This window comes from Hylobates moloch, unplaced genomic scaffold (assembly GCF_009828535.3).
Source record: "Hylobates moloch isolate HMO894 unplaced genomic scaffold, HMol_V3 SCAFFOLD_28, whole genome shotgun sequence".
Taxonomy (NCBI): domain Eukaryota; kingdom Metazoa; phylum Chordata; class Mammalia; order Primates; family Hylobatidae; genus Hylobates; species Hylobates moloch.
Window position 1 is genome coordinate 1,411,871 of NW_026652303.1, and position 16,574 is coordinate 1,428,444.

General features: G+C 38.2%; 1 protein-coding gene across 1 annotated transcript in view; it reads left to right on the forward strand.

Moving 5' to 3' along the window:
- Positions 1–16,574, forward strand: part of LOC116463154 (nesprin-1-like) — a 532,795-nt gene that overhangs the window by 441,252 nt on the left and 74,969 nt on the right. Inside the window, exons 126-127 of the mRNA XM_058434482.1 lie at positions 3,265–3,390; positions 16,183–16,338. Coding sequence (XP_058290465.1) covers positions 3,265–3,390; positions 16,183–16,338 — 282 coding nt within the window. The remainder of the gene's footprint in view (positions 1–3,264; positions 3,391–16,182; positions 16,339–16,574) is intronic.

A 16,574-nucleotide genomic window follows, 5' to 3' on the forward strand; every position in this document is an offset into this window, starting at 1 on the left:
CTTCAATGAGGGTATCTACTCAATTTGGCCTGTCACATGTTTGGATCAAAGGTAATGACTAAGGTTAATAGAAAAGATTTTGCGTTTTTTTAATGCTTAAAGTGTGTGTACATACCCATTGGATTTATTCTATTGAATTTTATTTAATAATATATTGCCTTCTGTGTAGTAAGCAATCCATCAGAAAAGCCACTGAACATCTATAAAGAACTGTTATTTGCACACAGCACAATTTCATCAGTAATGTAATATGCTGGGTTCATTTTCTTCCTTTTGCTTTTAGGAAAGGATTTAAAACATTGTAACTCATCCTGTAGAGAACATGTTAATCATATATTTTTTTTAATTTGTGATGTGATTTTTGGAGATGTTTCCAAGACTTAATAAGGCCTGATGTCTGAGTCACTACATTTGCTTTTCTTGTCTGTCTGTTGGTGTAGAAAACATCCACTTTAATAGATATTTTCAGGCTCATGACATTAAGTTATTTCCTTATAATTCATGTCATAAAAGGACTTGGTTATAGATTTAGAATCTAAGTCATCCTTGGAAAGAGGAATCCCTCTTCTCTTCTTGTTAAAGTTTATTTTATTTTGACTGTTAACACTACATCCTGTTTGCCTAAGAAGGAATTTATGAATCTGAATTTTGAAGTTTATATAGCCTCATTTTAGTGTATTTTTTACCCAGCTATAATACTTATCTATATTTAGCTTTTAATACAGTAAGTATGCCAAATATAGGCATTATAATTCCATGCTCTGTATGTTCATTCACCTTTTTCACTATCATCTCTTAATTTTGTTCTGAAAAGTAAGAAGCTGATCTTTTTTATCTTTCTTTCTTTTTTTTTTTTTTGACACAGAGTCTCACTCTGTCACCCAGGCTGGAGTGCTGTGGTACAATCTTGGCTAATTGCAACCTCCACTCTTCTGGGTTCAAGTGATTCTCAGGCATCAGCCTCTCAAGTAGCTGAGATTACAGGTGCATGCCACCACGCCTGGCTAATTTTTGTATTTTTGGTAGAGATGGGTTTTCACCATGTTGGCCAGGCTGGTCTCGAACTCCTGGCTTCAAGTGATCTGCCCTTCCTTGGCCTCCCAAAGTGCTAGGATTATGGGTGTGGGTCACAGCAACTGTGATGATCGTATCTCTTTTAGATCAATAAATTTTTATCAACCGTATGTTGATCCATTTCAGGGTGTTTGATAGTTTTATTGAGAATGTTGTTTAAGCAGAAAGAGAATCTTTTTGTCTACCTTCACTATGGTTAGCATTGATAAGCTAATTGTAGCCTGGGAACATAAAGATATTTTAAAACAAAGGAGAATTTGAACAACTCTGTCCCTGATAGACAATTTTTTTGTGTGTTTTTTAAGGATTTTTTTTTTCTGGTAATTGGGAAGAGGGAATGTGGTTATGCACTCTAAGAAGTTCTATGAAGGAATTTTAAGGAGAAATGAGACTTGTGCCAAATTCTCAGTTCAGTTTTTGAATAAAGACATTTTGAGTAAAGGAGCACTTTAGTCAACACTGCTTCCAGAAAATAGTTGTGGTAATAACACCTCTGGGTTGTTATGCTCAAACTAAGGTGTCAGGAGAGAAGTAGAAAGAATCCAGATAAGAAGACTGATAATAATGAAAGAGATATTGTGAAGGAAGATGGAACGTGATTTGACACCATATTGACGACTAAAAATGATTCTAGCCATGATTCTAGTTGTCTTGCTTTGGAATTCTGTAATTCACGGTGTATGGAGTGGCCACTGGGGAGATGAGTGGGGAGCGGGAAGGCCTGGACTGGAGAGTTTGACAAATGGGCAGTGTTGGACAACATGAAGGAGACTTGTTTAGTTCAATTTAATTTTCACTGGCACTAAGACACTGGATATGAGTTAATGTATAGATAAGGTGCTATAAAAAAGATCAAGCTCTGCTGTGGTTCCTGCCATTTTTTAAAATTCTACTTTTTTATTACAAAAAAATTACATGTGTCTGATTTTTAAAAATTAGGTAATAATTGAACTATGCAGAGTAAAAAATGAAATTTCCTTTATTGTACCATCCAAATTCTCCTATATTCTCAAGAGGTAACCATTGTTACCAGTTTGCTGTGTAACCTTTCAAAACATAACCACACAATAGATGTTTTATTTTGTCAGTACACAGAGATCTACCTCATTCTATACTGCCAATCTCTACCACCTGCCCTGGACTATTCCTCTCCAGAGCACTTACCACTACTTTGCATATTAGAGATAGGTTTCTTAAATTGTGCATTATCTCTCTTCTTCTACATCTTAATTTACATGGGTTTTTATATATTACACATTTAATCCTTTGCTACGTATGTTTCAGCATGAACAAGATAAAGCCAGTCAAAAATGCCATGCTTTTGTAGTGTGTGTTTCTCTTTCTGTAAGACATTCTGTATCCTCTTTTTTGTAATCCCTTATAGTACATTTGGGAAAGGGTAGACATTGGATGTAGTTATGGATGGGGTTAAGAAAGAGACAAGGTACTGAGATTATAGTCCTACCTCTGCAGATAGATGTGGATTCAGATAACATTTTTGGGTACCCATCATATTCTGGTCATTGTGCTTGATGCCTTGACACTCATTGCTTCCTTTGGGCTCCAATAAATATGGAGAGTTTGTATTTTTTCCATTTTCATAGTGAAAATGGAAACATAGAGCATTATCTGCTTAAAGCCACACAGATAATCAGTAACAGAGTCAGTTTTGAACTCAGCTCTTCTGATGACAACAGCATGTTGCCTCCCCTGGCAATGAGTGTGGGCATACCTTCATATTGTTCATCAGCGCAACTTTCTTTTTTTCTGCTTTTCTTTTTTTTTTTTTTTTTTTAGAACAGAGTCTTGCTCTGTCATCTAGGCTGGAGTGCAGTGGTGTGATCTTGGCTCACTGCAACTTCTGCCTCCTGGGTTCAAGCAATTCTCCTGCCTCAGCCTTCCGAGTAGCTGGGATTATAGGAGCCTGCCACCATGCCCCGCTAATTTTTGTGTTTTTAGTAGAGACAAGGTTTCACCATGTTGGCCAGGCTGGTTACAAACTCCTGACCTTGAGTGATCCACCCGCCTCGGCCTCCCAAAGTGCTGGCATTACAGGCGTGAGCCACACACTCGGCCATCAGTGTAACTTTCATTCTTTCTCTGGGAATGAAGAAGAGTGTTTCTTTTCTTTTTCCCTCCAATTTCCTACATCAAAAACATCTATGCTATTTGTTTTTATTCCCATGATAGGACTGGGAAAAATGTGAGAAAGGAATAGCAGATTCCCTGGAGAAACTACGAACTTTCAAAAAGAAGCTTTCCCAGTCTCTACCAGATCACCATGAAGAGCTCCATGCAGAACAAATGCGTTGCAAGGTAAATTACTGAACTGACATTTTCACCGTCACCTATCTGTGTGCCTCTGCTGGAATAATGTCTTTGGGGCCATAATCCAGTCAAACTCTTAGGTTATCTACATGCAGATACAAGATCCTAGTATATGACATAAGGGCAGGCAACTCATGTGAACCTTGTATTGCTGATTTATTGCAGTTGATGAAATTATAGACTAGTTTATGGATTACTCCAAGGAAGCAAATGAAAATTTAAAACACATTAAAAGATATTTAAAAGCTGAGTCAAGAGCAATAAAGTCATCTTTTTAAAACATCCACACTGGGGAGTCATTCTACCAGAAGAATCTAGTCTACAAGAAGGGAAAAAAAAAAAAAAGGATCAACAGCCTGGAAAATCTGCAGACAGTGGCCCTCCAAAGAACACACCCTGCCCTCTAGACCATTATGCAAGGAAAGGGGGAAAAATAGCTTATCTCAGTGACTGCATAGAGACACACAATCCCTAAATTGCTCAGGGCTCTAAGTACTTAAAGATTATGATCAACACTTCAAATGGTACTTGGAAGCAAGTCAGTAGCTAATACAGACCACTCCCTGGATTATGAGCTCACAGAGACCAACACAATTCAGTGGCTATAAGATTCATGCCTTTCACATCTTTGTAGCCAAGTGAAATGTCCAAACAGCAGTTCTTTGCTGAGCAATAGGCTGATCATATCAAAAGTACCTTTAAAAATGTTTTTCTTTCAAATTAAACATGCCCTTATGTTCCCCAGTCATTTGCAAATTATTGCTCTAGGGTAATTCTGTTAAAAATTCGCATATAGTTAAATGACTTAGGTTTTAATTAGAAATTCCCTGCCTCACTTTGGCAAAGAAATCCTAAGCATTTAAGAGATGATAATTGTTAAAGAGCTCTAGAAATCATGAATAGTGTGGCTATAAGAATTTTTTCTTCGGTTGTAAAATCTAAGGATATTATTTGAAACTTGAAAAAGGCAGATTTAGGAAAATTAAAAGGTAGTATATTTTACGTCATGGATGGAAAATGAAAGAGTACTATCCTGAGCTGTTACATTCAGAAGTATGCAATGGTTACAAAGATTAAAAAGCACATTTTAAACCTGTGATGATAAATTTATTAAAAATAATTAAAGAAGCCGGGTGTGGTGGATCAAGCCTGTAATCCCAGCACTTCGGGAGGCCAAGGCAAACAGATCATTTGAGACCAGCAGTTCAAGATCAGCCTGGGCAATATGGCAAGACCCCATATCTAAAGAAATTTGAAAATTAACCAGAGTGGTGGTGCTTGTTGTAGTCCTAGCTACTGGGGAGGCTGAGGCAGGAGGATCACTTAGGAATCTGAGGCTGCAGTGAGCTATGATCACACCACTGCATCCAGCCTGGCTGACAGAGTGAGACCCTGTCTCTAAAAAAATAAATAAAATAAAAATTATTAAAGAAAACTTCGCAAAGCAGGAATGGGCATTTATTAGGGGCTGTGACTATATTGGTGTTATCTCAGTTGGCATTAACACAAGCTCGTGAAAACATTTATTATTGCCCCTTTTCAGATGGGAAAACTGAGGCTTCTGGAAATTTAATAACTTTTCAAAGTCAGTAAATATCTGGGTTGCCTGTATCTACAGGCTATATTTTTGCCACACTGACTCGTTTAATGGGTTGGTATACTGTGCATCTGAAACAGTTGGTTTTTGGTGGTGATGTTGTTATGTATTTTTTTTTAAATCCGTATACAAATCTGATGCTCGTGTTGGGGAGGTAGAAATTGGTGTGAAAAGTGGAAAATCTTTCCAGTGGTATAACAATTGAATATGTTTAGGAGTATTAGCAGAAATGTCGCATATTTAATTAACCTAGATGGTTTGGTCTTTCAGCCAAATACTGTTGCCATGGGGCGTCATTTTTTATCTCCCAAAAAACATGACAGTTACAAACACACGCTGCTATTGAGTGTGTAGATTTAAAAAACATATTTTAGTCTAGTCCTGCTACTCTTCCCCAAACTGCCCTTAGCAGCAAAACAAGGCAATTACCTGGAAAATTCAGGCTAAAATCTTGTTTGCCTAAATTGCTTGGGAAGTTAGCCTCAGACAGCACCGCTAATTGCCATTGCCTTTGGAAACCTTTCTACCGTGTAAAGACACATAAAGGGAGGGGAAAAGGCACACGAAATACTCTATTTATACACAAAACTAGCTGGAATCTAAAAACAACAGCTGGTTCTGCAAATTGCAAAACTGGTAATTGGTCAAAATATTGTAAAAACTAATGTCAACTCATTCAAATATTGCTATATGAATTTTTTTTCTTAAATCATTCCCCTAAAAGACAGAGTACATAATCTTTTTTTAGTAACTTAAAGAAATGTCTGATCCTGCAGAAAATGTATTCAGTGCATTGTTTTAAATTGAGTAGTAACAGCAAGAGATCTTCTCAGCTATTACATTGTAAGTATAGATCACAGAATGTAGCAACTCTATAGTGTTTGAAAATGAAAGTTAAATTTAGGTGTCTGTTTTTAAAAATATTTCATCAGTGTGATCAGCAATTCAGGACAAAAAGAAAGGATAAGTTAGAGGTTTATGAAGTCAGTCTAAAGTAAAGAAGATCAATACAGTGATTAAACTTCAATTTAGGAAAAAATTTTTAAATCAATAAAATGATAAGTAGATGGCAGAAAGATTCTGCAAGCAATCATACTTTATCAGAAGGACTTAGCAATTTATCAAATTATGTGGAAGCAAATGAAATACGGGCAAACTTCATTTTATTGCACTTTGTTTTAATGTGTTTCACAGATACTATGTTTTGTTTTTTGGGTTTTTTTTGTTTGTTTTGTTTTTTTGTTTTGTTTTGTTTTGTTTTTTAACAAATTGAAGGTTGTGGCATTGCTGCATAGAACAAGTCTACCAGCACCATTTTTCCAACAGCATGTGCTCACTTTATATGTCTTCATAATTTTGGTAATTCTCACAATATTCCAAACTTTTTCTTTACTGTTATATTTGTTACAGTGATCTACAATCAGTGTGATCTTTGATGGTACTATTGTAATTAGTGGCACCACACACTGTGCCCATAGAAGTCAGCAAATTTAATTCATAAATGTAGCATGTGTTCTGATTGCTCCACCAACAATGTTCCCAATCTCTCTCCTTCTCTTCTGGCCTCCTTATTTGCTGAGACACAACAATATTGAAATTAGGCCAATTAATACAGTGGCCTCTAAGTGTTCAATTGAAAAAAATCTCATGTCTCTCACTTTAAATCAAAAGGTAGAAATGATTAAGCTTAGTGAGGAAGACATGTCAAAAGCTGGAATAGGCCAAAAGCTAGGCCTCTTATGCCACAAACAGCCAGGTTGTGAATGCAAAGGAAAAGTTCTGAAAGGAAATTAGAGAATGATACTCCAGTAAATGCGTGGATGAGAAGAAAGCAAAACATCCTTATTGCTGATACAGAGAAACTTTGAGTGGTCTGAATAAAAGATCCAACCAGCCACAACATTCCTTTAAGCCAAAGCCTAATCCGGAGCAAGGTCATAACTCCCTTTAATTCTGTGAAGGCTGAGAGAGGAGAAGTAACTGCAGAAGAAAAGTTGGAAGTGGGCAGAGGTTGGTTCATGAGTTTTAAGGAAAGAAACCATCTCCATAACATAAAAGTGCAAGGTGAAGCAGCAAGTGCTGATGTAGAAGCTGCAGTAAGTTATGCAGAAGATCTAGCTAAGATCATTGATGGAAGTGGCTACCCTCCCTCCCTCCCTCCCTTCTTTCCTCTTTCCTTCCTTCCCTCTTTCTTTCCGTCTTTCCTTTTATCCTTCCTTCCTTCTCCCCTCCCCTCCCCTCCTCTCCCCTTCCTGACAGAGTTTTGTTCTTGTTGCCCAGGCTGGAGGTAGATCAAACAGCCCTATGTTGGAAGAAGATGCCACTGAGAACTTTTATAGCTTAAAAGAAGTCAATGCCTGGCTCGAAAGCTTCAGAGAAAAGGCTAACTCTCTTGTTAGGGGCAAATGGAGCTGGTGACTTAAAGTCAATGTTCATTTACCATTCTGGAAATCCTAAGGCCTTTAAGAATTTTGCTAAATCTACCTGTGCTCTATAAATAGAACAACAAAACCCAGATGGCACCATATCTGTTTACAGTACAGTTTTACTGATATTTTAAGCCCACTTCTGAGACCCACTGCTCAGAAAAAAAAGGCTTTCTTTCAAAGTATTACCGCTTCTTAATAATGCACAGTCACCCTAGATATCTGATGGAGATGGAGATGTACAAGACTAATGTTGTCTTCATGCCTGCTAGCACAATATCTATCCTGTAGCCCGTGGATCAAGGAATAATTTCAACTTCCAAGTCTTATTATTTAAGAAATACACTTTGTGAGGCTATAGCTGCCATAGAGAGTGATTCCTATGATGGATCTGGGCAAAGTAAATGGAAAATCCCATGGAAAGGATTCATCATTGCAGATGGCAATAAGAACATTCGTGATTTGACCTGAGGAAGCAGAGCAAGATGGCTGAATAGAATTCTCCACTGACTGTTCTCCCTGCAGGAACACCAAATGTAACAACTATCTACATAAGAAAGCGCCTTCATAAGAATAAAAAATCAGGTGAGCAATCACATTACCTGGTTTTCAACTTCATACTACAGAAAGAGGCAATGAAGAGGGTAGGAAAGGCAACCTTGAATTGCCCACACCACTTCTTCTTTTCTATGCCCCAACAGCAGCCACATGGCACGGAGAGAGAATCTGTGCATATCGAGGAAGGAGAGCCCAGCAATTGCTCTGCATTGCATTGGAGCTCAGTGCTGCCAATACCAGGCAGAACTCAGCTGATGCCCACGGAGGAAGCATTTACACAAGACCTAGCCAAAGGGGAAGCTCCCATCCCAGCCAACAGAATCTGAGTTTTGACAAGCACTTGCCATCATGGGCTAAAATGCTCTGGGGTCCTACATAAATTTGAAAGGCTGTCTAGGCCACAAGCACTACACTCCTAGGCGGGTCCTAGTGCTGTACTGGGCTTGGAGCCAGTGGACTTGGGGGTACATGACCCAGTGACACACCAGCAAGACAGCTAAAGGAGTTGTTGTGCCAATCCTCCCCCAACCCCAGGCAACACAGCTTGCAGCTCCAAAAGACACCCCTTCCTTCTGCTTGAGAAAAGAGGAAAGAGTAAAGAGGACTTTGATTTGCAACTTGGATACCAACTCAATTACAGTAAGATAGGGCACTGGGCACAGTCGTGAAGCCTTCATTCCATGCCCTAGTTTCCAGACATTTCTAGACACACCCTTGGCCAGAAGAGAACCTGCTGCATTGAAGGGAAGGACCTAGTCCTGGCAAGACCTATCACCGGCTGACTAAAGAGCCCATGGGCCCTGAATAATCAGCAGTGTAACCAGATAGTACACACTGTGGGCCTTGGGTCAGATTTGGAGACATGCTGGCTTCAAGTGTGACCTAGCACATTCACAGCTGTGGTGGCTATGAAGAGAGTCCTCTTCTGCTTACGAAAAAGAGAGGCAAGAACAAAGGGGACTTTGTCTTGTAACTTAGGTACCAGCATAGCAACAACAGGGAAGAGCACCAAAGAGGCTCCAAGGGTACTCAATTCCAGGCCTTGGCCCTCAGGTGGCATTTCTGGATCTACCTTGGGCCAGAGGGGAGCCCACTCCTCTGAAGGGTAAGTTCCAGGCCTGGCAGCGTTTACCACAGGCTGAGTTGAAGAGCCCTTGGGCCTAATGTAAACATCAGCAATGGCCTGGCAGTATTCCCCATGGTTCTGTTGTGGCAGCGGACGTGGGGAGGGACTTCTCAGCCTGGGACAGGGAAGGGAAAAGTGGAAAGGACTTTTTCTTATGGTTTCAGTACAAGCTTATCTGCAGTAGAAAAGAGCACCAGGTAGATTTCTAAGGTTTCCAACTCCAAGCCCTGGCATCTCTGGACCACCTGGGGCCAGGGGGAACTCACTGCCCTGAAGAGAAGAACACAAGCCTGTATGGCTCCTTCACCTGCTGATTGTAGACTCCTAGGGCTTTGACCAAACATAGGCAGTAGCCAAGTAGTGGTTACAGTGGGCCTTGGGAGAGAGTCAGTGCTGTGCTGGCCTCAGGCCTAACCCAGTACAGTTCCAGTAGTGGTGGGGGATCCACAGGGGTACTTGTAACTCTCCTGCCCCCCAGTACCAGGCAACTCAGCACAGAGAAAAAGACTCTGTTTGTTTGGGAGAAAATAAGGAAAGAGAACATGAATTTCTGCCTGGTAATCCAGATAATTCTTCCAGATCTTATCCAAGACCACCAAGGTGGTTCCTCTATCAGTCTGCAAGAACCACAGTGTTAGTGGGCTTGGGGTGCCCCCTAATGCAGATTTGACTGCAGTGACTAAAAATTTAGGTCACAACACCCAAGTCCCTTCGAATACCTGGAAAACCTTCCCAAGAAGGGTAAATACAAACAAGTCCTGACTACAACTACAATAAATACCTAATTCTTCAGTAGCAAGATACCAGCAAACATCTGCAAGCATCAAAACCATCCAGAAAAATATGACCTAACCCAACAAACACCAATAAATAAGACACCAGGGACCAATCCTGGAGAGACAGATATATGCGACCTTTCAGACAGATAATTCAAAATAGCTCTTTTGGGCTGGGTGCAGTGGCTCACACCTGTAATCTCAGAACTTTGGGAGGCCAAAGTGGGTGGATCACCTGAGGTCAAGAGTTCGAGACCAGCCTGGCCAACATGGAGAAGCCCTGTCTCTACTGAAAATACAAAAATTAGCCAAGCATGGTGGCACATGCATGTAATCCAAGCTGCTCAGGAGGCTGAGGCATGAGAATCGCTTGAACCCAGGAGGCAGAGGTTGTATTGAGCTGAGATTGCATCACTGCAATCCAGCCTGGGTGACGGAGCAAGACTGTGTCTCAAAAAAAAAAAAAAAAAAAAAAAAAAAAAAGAAATTTAAGATAACACAGAGATTGAATTCAGAATCATATCAAATAAATTTAACAAAGAAATTGAAATAATTAAAAGGAATCAAGCAGACATTCTGAAGTTGAAAAATGTAATTGACATATGGAAGAATGCATCAGAGTCTCTTAATAGCAGAACTGATCAAGCAGAGGAAAGAATTCATGAGGTTGAAGTAAGCTACACAGTCAGAGGAGACAAATGAATAAGAATAAAAAACAGTGAAACATGCCTACAGGATCTAGAAAATAGCTTCAAAAGGGCAAATCTGAGACTTATTGGCCTTCAAAAGGAGATAGAAAGAGAGATGGGGGTAGAAAGTTTATTCAAAGGGATAGCAGAGAACTTGCCAAACCTAGAGAAAGATACCAATATCCAAGTACAAGAAGGTTATAGAACATCAAGTGGTTTTAACCCAAAGAAGATTACCTTAAGGCATTTAATAATTAAACTTCCAAAGGTCAAAAATAAAGAAAGGATCCTAAAAGCAACAAGAGAAAAGAAACAAATAACATAAAATGGAGCTTCAGTACATCTGGCAGCAGACTCTTCAGTGGAAACCTTACCGAACAGCAGAAAGTGAGTGACATTTTTAAGGTGCTGAAGAAAAAAACCTTTTACCCTAGAATAGTATACCCAGTGAAAACATCTTTCAGTCATGAAGGAAAAATAGACTTTTTCAATCAAACAAAAGCTAAGGGATTTCATTAACATCAGACCTGACCTACAAGAAATACTAAAGGGAGTTCTTCAATATGAAAGAAAAGAATGTTAATGAGCGATAAGAAAGCATGTGAAAGTGCAGAACTCACTGGTAATAGTAAATACACAGAAAAACACAGAATATTATAACATTGCAATTGTGTTGTATAAGCTATATCTTTTTTTTTTTTTTTTTTTTCCGAGACGGAGTCTCACTCTGCCACCCAGGCTGGAGTGCAGTGGCAGGATCTTGGCTCACTGCAAGCTCTGCCTCCCGGGTTCATGCCATTCTCTTGCCTCAGCCTCCCGAGTAGCTGGGACTATAGGCACCTGCCACCATGCCTGGCTAATTTTTTGTATTTTCTTAGTAGAGACAGGGTTTCAGCATGTTAGTCAGGATGGTTTCAATCTCCTGACCTCATGATCCGCCCATCTCGGCCCCCCAGAGTGCTGGGATTACAGGCGTGAGCCACCGCGCCTCACCTGTATAAACTATATCTTAAGTAGAAAGATGAAAAGATGAGCTGATCAAAAATAGTAACTACAACAACTTTTCAATATATAGACAAGTATGATAAGATATAAATAAGAAAAAACATGGCTGGGCATGGTGGCTCACACCTGTAATCCCAGCACTTTAGGAGGTCAAGGTGGATCACTTGAGGCCAGGACTTTGAGACCAGCTTGGTCAACATGGTGAAACCCTGTCTCTAACAAAATTAAAAAAGTTAACCAAGTGGTTAGCAGCATGCGCCTGTAGTCCCAGCTACTCAGGAGGCTGAAGCACGAGAATTGCTTGAATCTGGGAGGCAAAGGTTGCAGTGAGCTGACAAAGTTAAAGTGTAGATTTTTACTAGTTTTCTTTTTGCTTGTTTGTTAGTTTGCTCATTTATGCAATCAGTATTAAGTTGTCTTCAGTTTAAAATAATGTGTATTAAGATATTATTTGAAAACATCATGGTAACCTCAAGTCTGAAAACATTCAGTGGATACACAAAAAATAAAAAGCAACAGATTAAAACATACCAACAGCGAAATCACCTTCACTGAATGGAAGACAGGAAGGAAGGAAGGGGGAGAAGACCATATAAACAACCAGTTAAAAACAAATAATAAAATGGCATTACTAAGTCCTTACTTATCAATAACAACATTTAATATAAAAGAACTAAACTCAAAAGACATTGAGTGACTGAATGGATTAAAAAAAACATAAGACCCAATGATCTGTTGCCTACAAGAAACACACTTCATCTGTAAAGACACACATAGACTGAAAATAAAGGGATGGAAAATGATATTCTATGCAAATAGAAAGCAAAAAGGGCAGGAATAGCTATACTTATATCAGACAAAATAGATTTCAAGACAAAAACTATAAAAAGACACAAAGAAGGTCATTATATGATGAAAAAGGGGTTAATTCGGCCAGAGGATATAACAGAAGTTATAACATTTGTAAATATGTATACATCCAACACTGGACCACCCAGATAAATATATAATATATATTTATATGTTTGAGAACAGCCTGGTCAACATGGCGAAACCCCATCCCTACTAAAAAAACAAAAAAATTAGTCGGACATGATGGTGTGCTCCTGTAGTTCCAGCTACTTGGGAGGCTGCAGTGGGAGAATCACTTGAACCCAGGAAGTGGATGTTGCAGCGAGCCAAGATCACACCACTGCACTCCAGCCTGGGTGACAGACTGAGACCCTGTCTCAAATAATAATAATATACATTTAATTTTTTTCCTTGGTTATCTGTCACTATATATGCTCATGTATCCAGGTATATAAAGCAAATATTATTGGAGCTAAAGAGAGACATTAGACCCAAATACAATAATAGCTGCAGTCTTCAACACCCCACTTTTAGCATTGGACAGATCATCCAGACAGAAAATAAACAAAAAAGCACTGGAGTTAATCTGCACTACAGACCAAATGGACCTAATAGATATTTACAGAACATTCATCCAACAGCTACAAAATACACATTCTTCTCCCCAGCACATGGATCATTCTCAAGGATAGACTATATGTTAGGCCACAAAACAAGTCTTAAAACATTCAAACAAAAGTGAAATTATATCAAGTATCTTCTCTGATCATAACGGAATAAAACTAGAAATCAACAGCAAAAGGAATTTTGGAAACTATACAAACACATAGAAATTAAACTATATGTTTCTGAATGACCAGTGAGTCAATGAAGAGGTTAAAAAGGAAATAGACAAATTTCTTGAAAGAAATGATAATGGAAACACAACATACCAAAACCTACGTAATACAGTGAAAGCAGTACTAAGATGGAAGTTTATAGATACAAGCACCTACATCAAAAAAGAAGAAAAACTTCAAATAAATAACCTAACAATGCATCTTAAAGAATTAGAAAAGCAAGAGCAAACCAAACTCAAAGTTGGTAGAAGAAATAATAGAGCTTAAAGCAGAAATAAATGAAATGGAAATGAAGAAAACAATACAAAAGATCAATAAAATGAAGTTTATTTTTTGAAAAGATAAACAAATTGACAAACCATTAGCCAGACTAAGAAAAAGAGAGAAGATCTAAATGAAAAAGGAGACATTACAACCAATACCACAGAAATTTAAAGGATCTTTAGTGGCTATTATGAGCAACTATATGCCAATAAATTGGGAAACCTAGAAGAAATGGATGATTTCCTAGAGACATACAACCTGCCAAGATTGAACCATGAAGAAATCCAAAAGCAGACCAATAGCAAGTAACAAGATTGAAGCCATAATAAAAAGAAGCCCAGGACCTGATGGCTTCACTACTGAATTTTACCAAACATTTAAAGAAGAACTAATACCAATCCTACTCAATCTATTCTGAAAAATAAATATATATTATATATTTATCTGGGTGGTGCAGTGTTGGATGTATATATATTTATAAATGTTATAACTTCTGTTATATCCTCTGGCTGAACTAACCGCTTTTTCACCATATAATGACCTTCTTTGTGTCTTTTTATAGTTTTTGTCTTGAAACCTATTTTGTCTGACATAAGTATAGCTATTCCTGCCCTTTTTGCTTTTCATTTGCATAGAAGGTCGTTTTCCATCCCTTTATTTTCAGTCTATGTCTGTCTTTACAGATGAAGTGTGTTTCTTGTAGGCAACAGATCATTGGGTCTTATGTTTTTTAATACTTCCAAACTCATTCTACAAGGCTACTATTACCCTGATAACAAAACCAGACAAAGACACATCAAAAAAAAAAAGGAAAATTATAGAACAGTATCTCTGATGAACATTTATGTAAAAATATTCATTAAAATACTAGCAAACTGAATTTAACTGTGCACTAAAAAGATTATTCATCATGACCAAGTGGAATTTATCCCACGGATGTAATGATGGTTGAACATTCTCAAATCAATCAATGTGTACATCAGATCAATAGAATGAAAGACAAAAGTTATATGATCATTTCTACTGATGCTGAAAAGCATTTGATAAAATTCAACCTTTCCTGATAAAAACCCTCAAAAAACTGAGCATAGAAGAAACATAGCTCAACATAATAAAAGCCATATATGGCAGATCCACAGCTAGCATCATACTGAATAAGGAAAAACTGAAAGCCTTTCCTCTAAGATCTGGAACACAACAAGGATGTCCACTTTCACCACTGTCATTCAACATGTTTTCACTTATGTGTGGGAGTTAAAAATTAAAACAGGTGAACTCATGGAGATAGAGAGTAGAAAGATGGTTACCAGAGCTTGGGAGGGTACATGGGGGCTGCAGGGGTGATGAGGATGGTTAATGGTTACAAAAAATAGAAAGAATAAGATCTAGTATTTGATAGAACAACAAGGTGAATATAGTCAGTAAGAGTTTAATCATACATTTTTAAATAAACAAAAGGGTATAATTGGATTGTTTGTAACACAAAGGATAAATGCTTCAGGTGATGAATACCGCATTTACCTTGCTATCATCTATTAAAATATATCATATACCCCATATATATGTACACCTACTATGTACCCTCAAAAATTAAAAATAAATTTTATTTTCACAAAAGCAACATTCATGATTCATGGGAGGAGGTCAAAATGTCAACATTAACAGGAGTTTGGAAGAAGTTGATTCCAGCTGTTGTGGATGACTTTGAGGGGGTTCAAGACTTCAGTGGTGGAGGGAGTAACTCCAGATGAGGTGGAAACAGCAAGAGAACTAGAATTGGAAATGGAGCCTGAAGATGTGATTGAGTTTCTGCAATCTCATGATAAAACTTGAATGGATAAGGAGTTGCTTCTTATGGATCAATAAAAAAAGTGGTTTCTTCTGAGATCAGACGAGATTGGGCACGTTTAGGGTGGTATGGCCGTCAACAAGAAAGTGGCTTCTTGAAATGGAATCTACTTCTGGTAAAAATTCTGTGGCTATTGTTGAAATGACAACAAAGGATTTCAAGTATTACATAAACTTAGTTGATAAAGTAGCAGTAGGGTTTGAGAGGATGACTCAAATTTTGAAAAAAGTTCTGTGAGTATAATGCTCTCAAACAGCATCACATGCTACAAGGAAACCTTTTGTAAAAGGAAGAGTCATCAATGCTGCTTAAACTTCATTGTCTTATTTTAAGAAATTGCCAGAGCCACCCTAGCCTTCATCAATCACCACTGGATCAGTCAACGGCCTTTCACATTGAGCCAAGACCTTCCACCAGCAAGAAGATTATGACTTGCTGAGGCCTCAGATGATCATTAGCATTTTTTAGCAATAAAGTATTTTTAAATTAAGGTATGTACATTGGTTTTTTTAGACATATGCTATTGCACATTTTATACACAATAGCATAGTGTAAACATAACTTTTATATGCACTGGGAAACCAAAAAATTTGTGACTCACTTTATTGTGATATATACTTTATTTCAGCAGTCTGGAACCAAATCTGTAATATTGCCATGATATGCCTCTAGATCCCAAGTTAGATATTCAAATTGACGGCTATACAAAGGAAATTCTATCAAGAGGGGATTCAAAAACACTTCAGAAATCATTGGCAGGAGATGTCCATGGTTATTCAGGTTTGTTTTTTTTATTTAGGAATTAGAAAATGCAGTTGGGAACTGGACAGATGACTTGACCCAGTTGACCCTGCTGAAGGACACCCTTTCTGCCTATATCAGTGCTGATGATATCTCCATTCTTAATGAACGCATAGAGCTTCTACAGAGGCAGTGGGAAGAACTATGCCACCAGGTAAGATAAGTTCTAAAAATGGAATTATCTTGATGATGGAAAATTGGGAGATGAATTTGAACATCAGATGGGTTAACCCACATGTGGACCTGGCCCATAATTCTTAGTACGGACAAAGGAAGAACACTGTGGTTACTACCAGAACATTTCAGGTCAATACATTTATATTTTACCACATTTTAGAAAAACCTAAACTAGATTCTTTTTCTTTCACTTTCGCTGGCTGGCATTATATA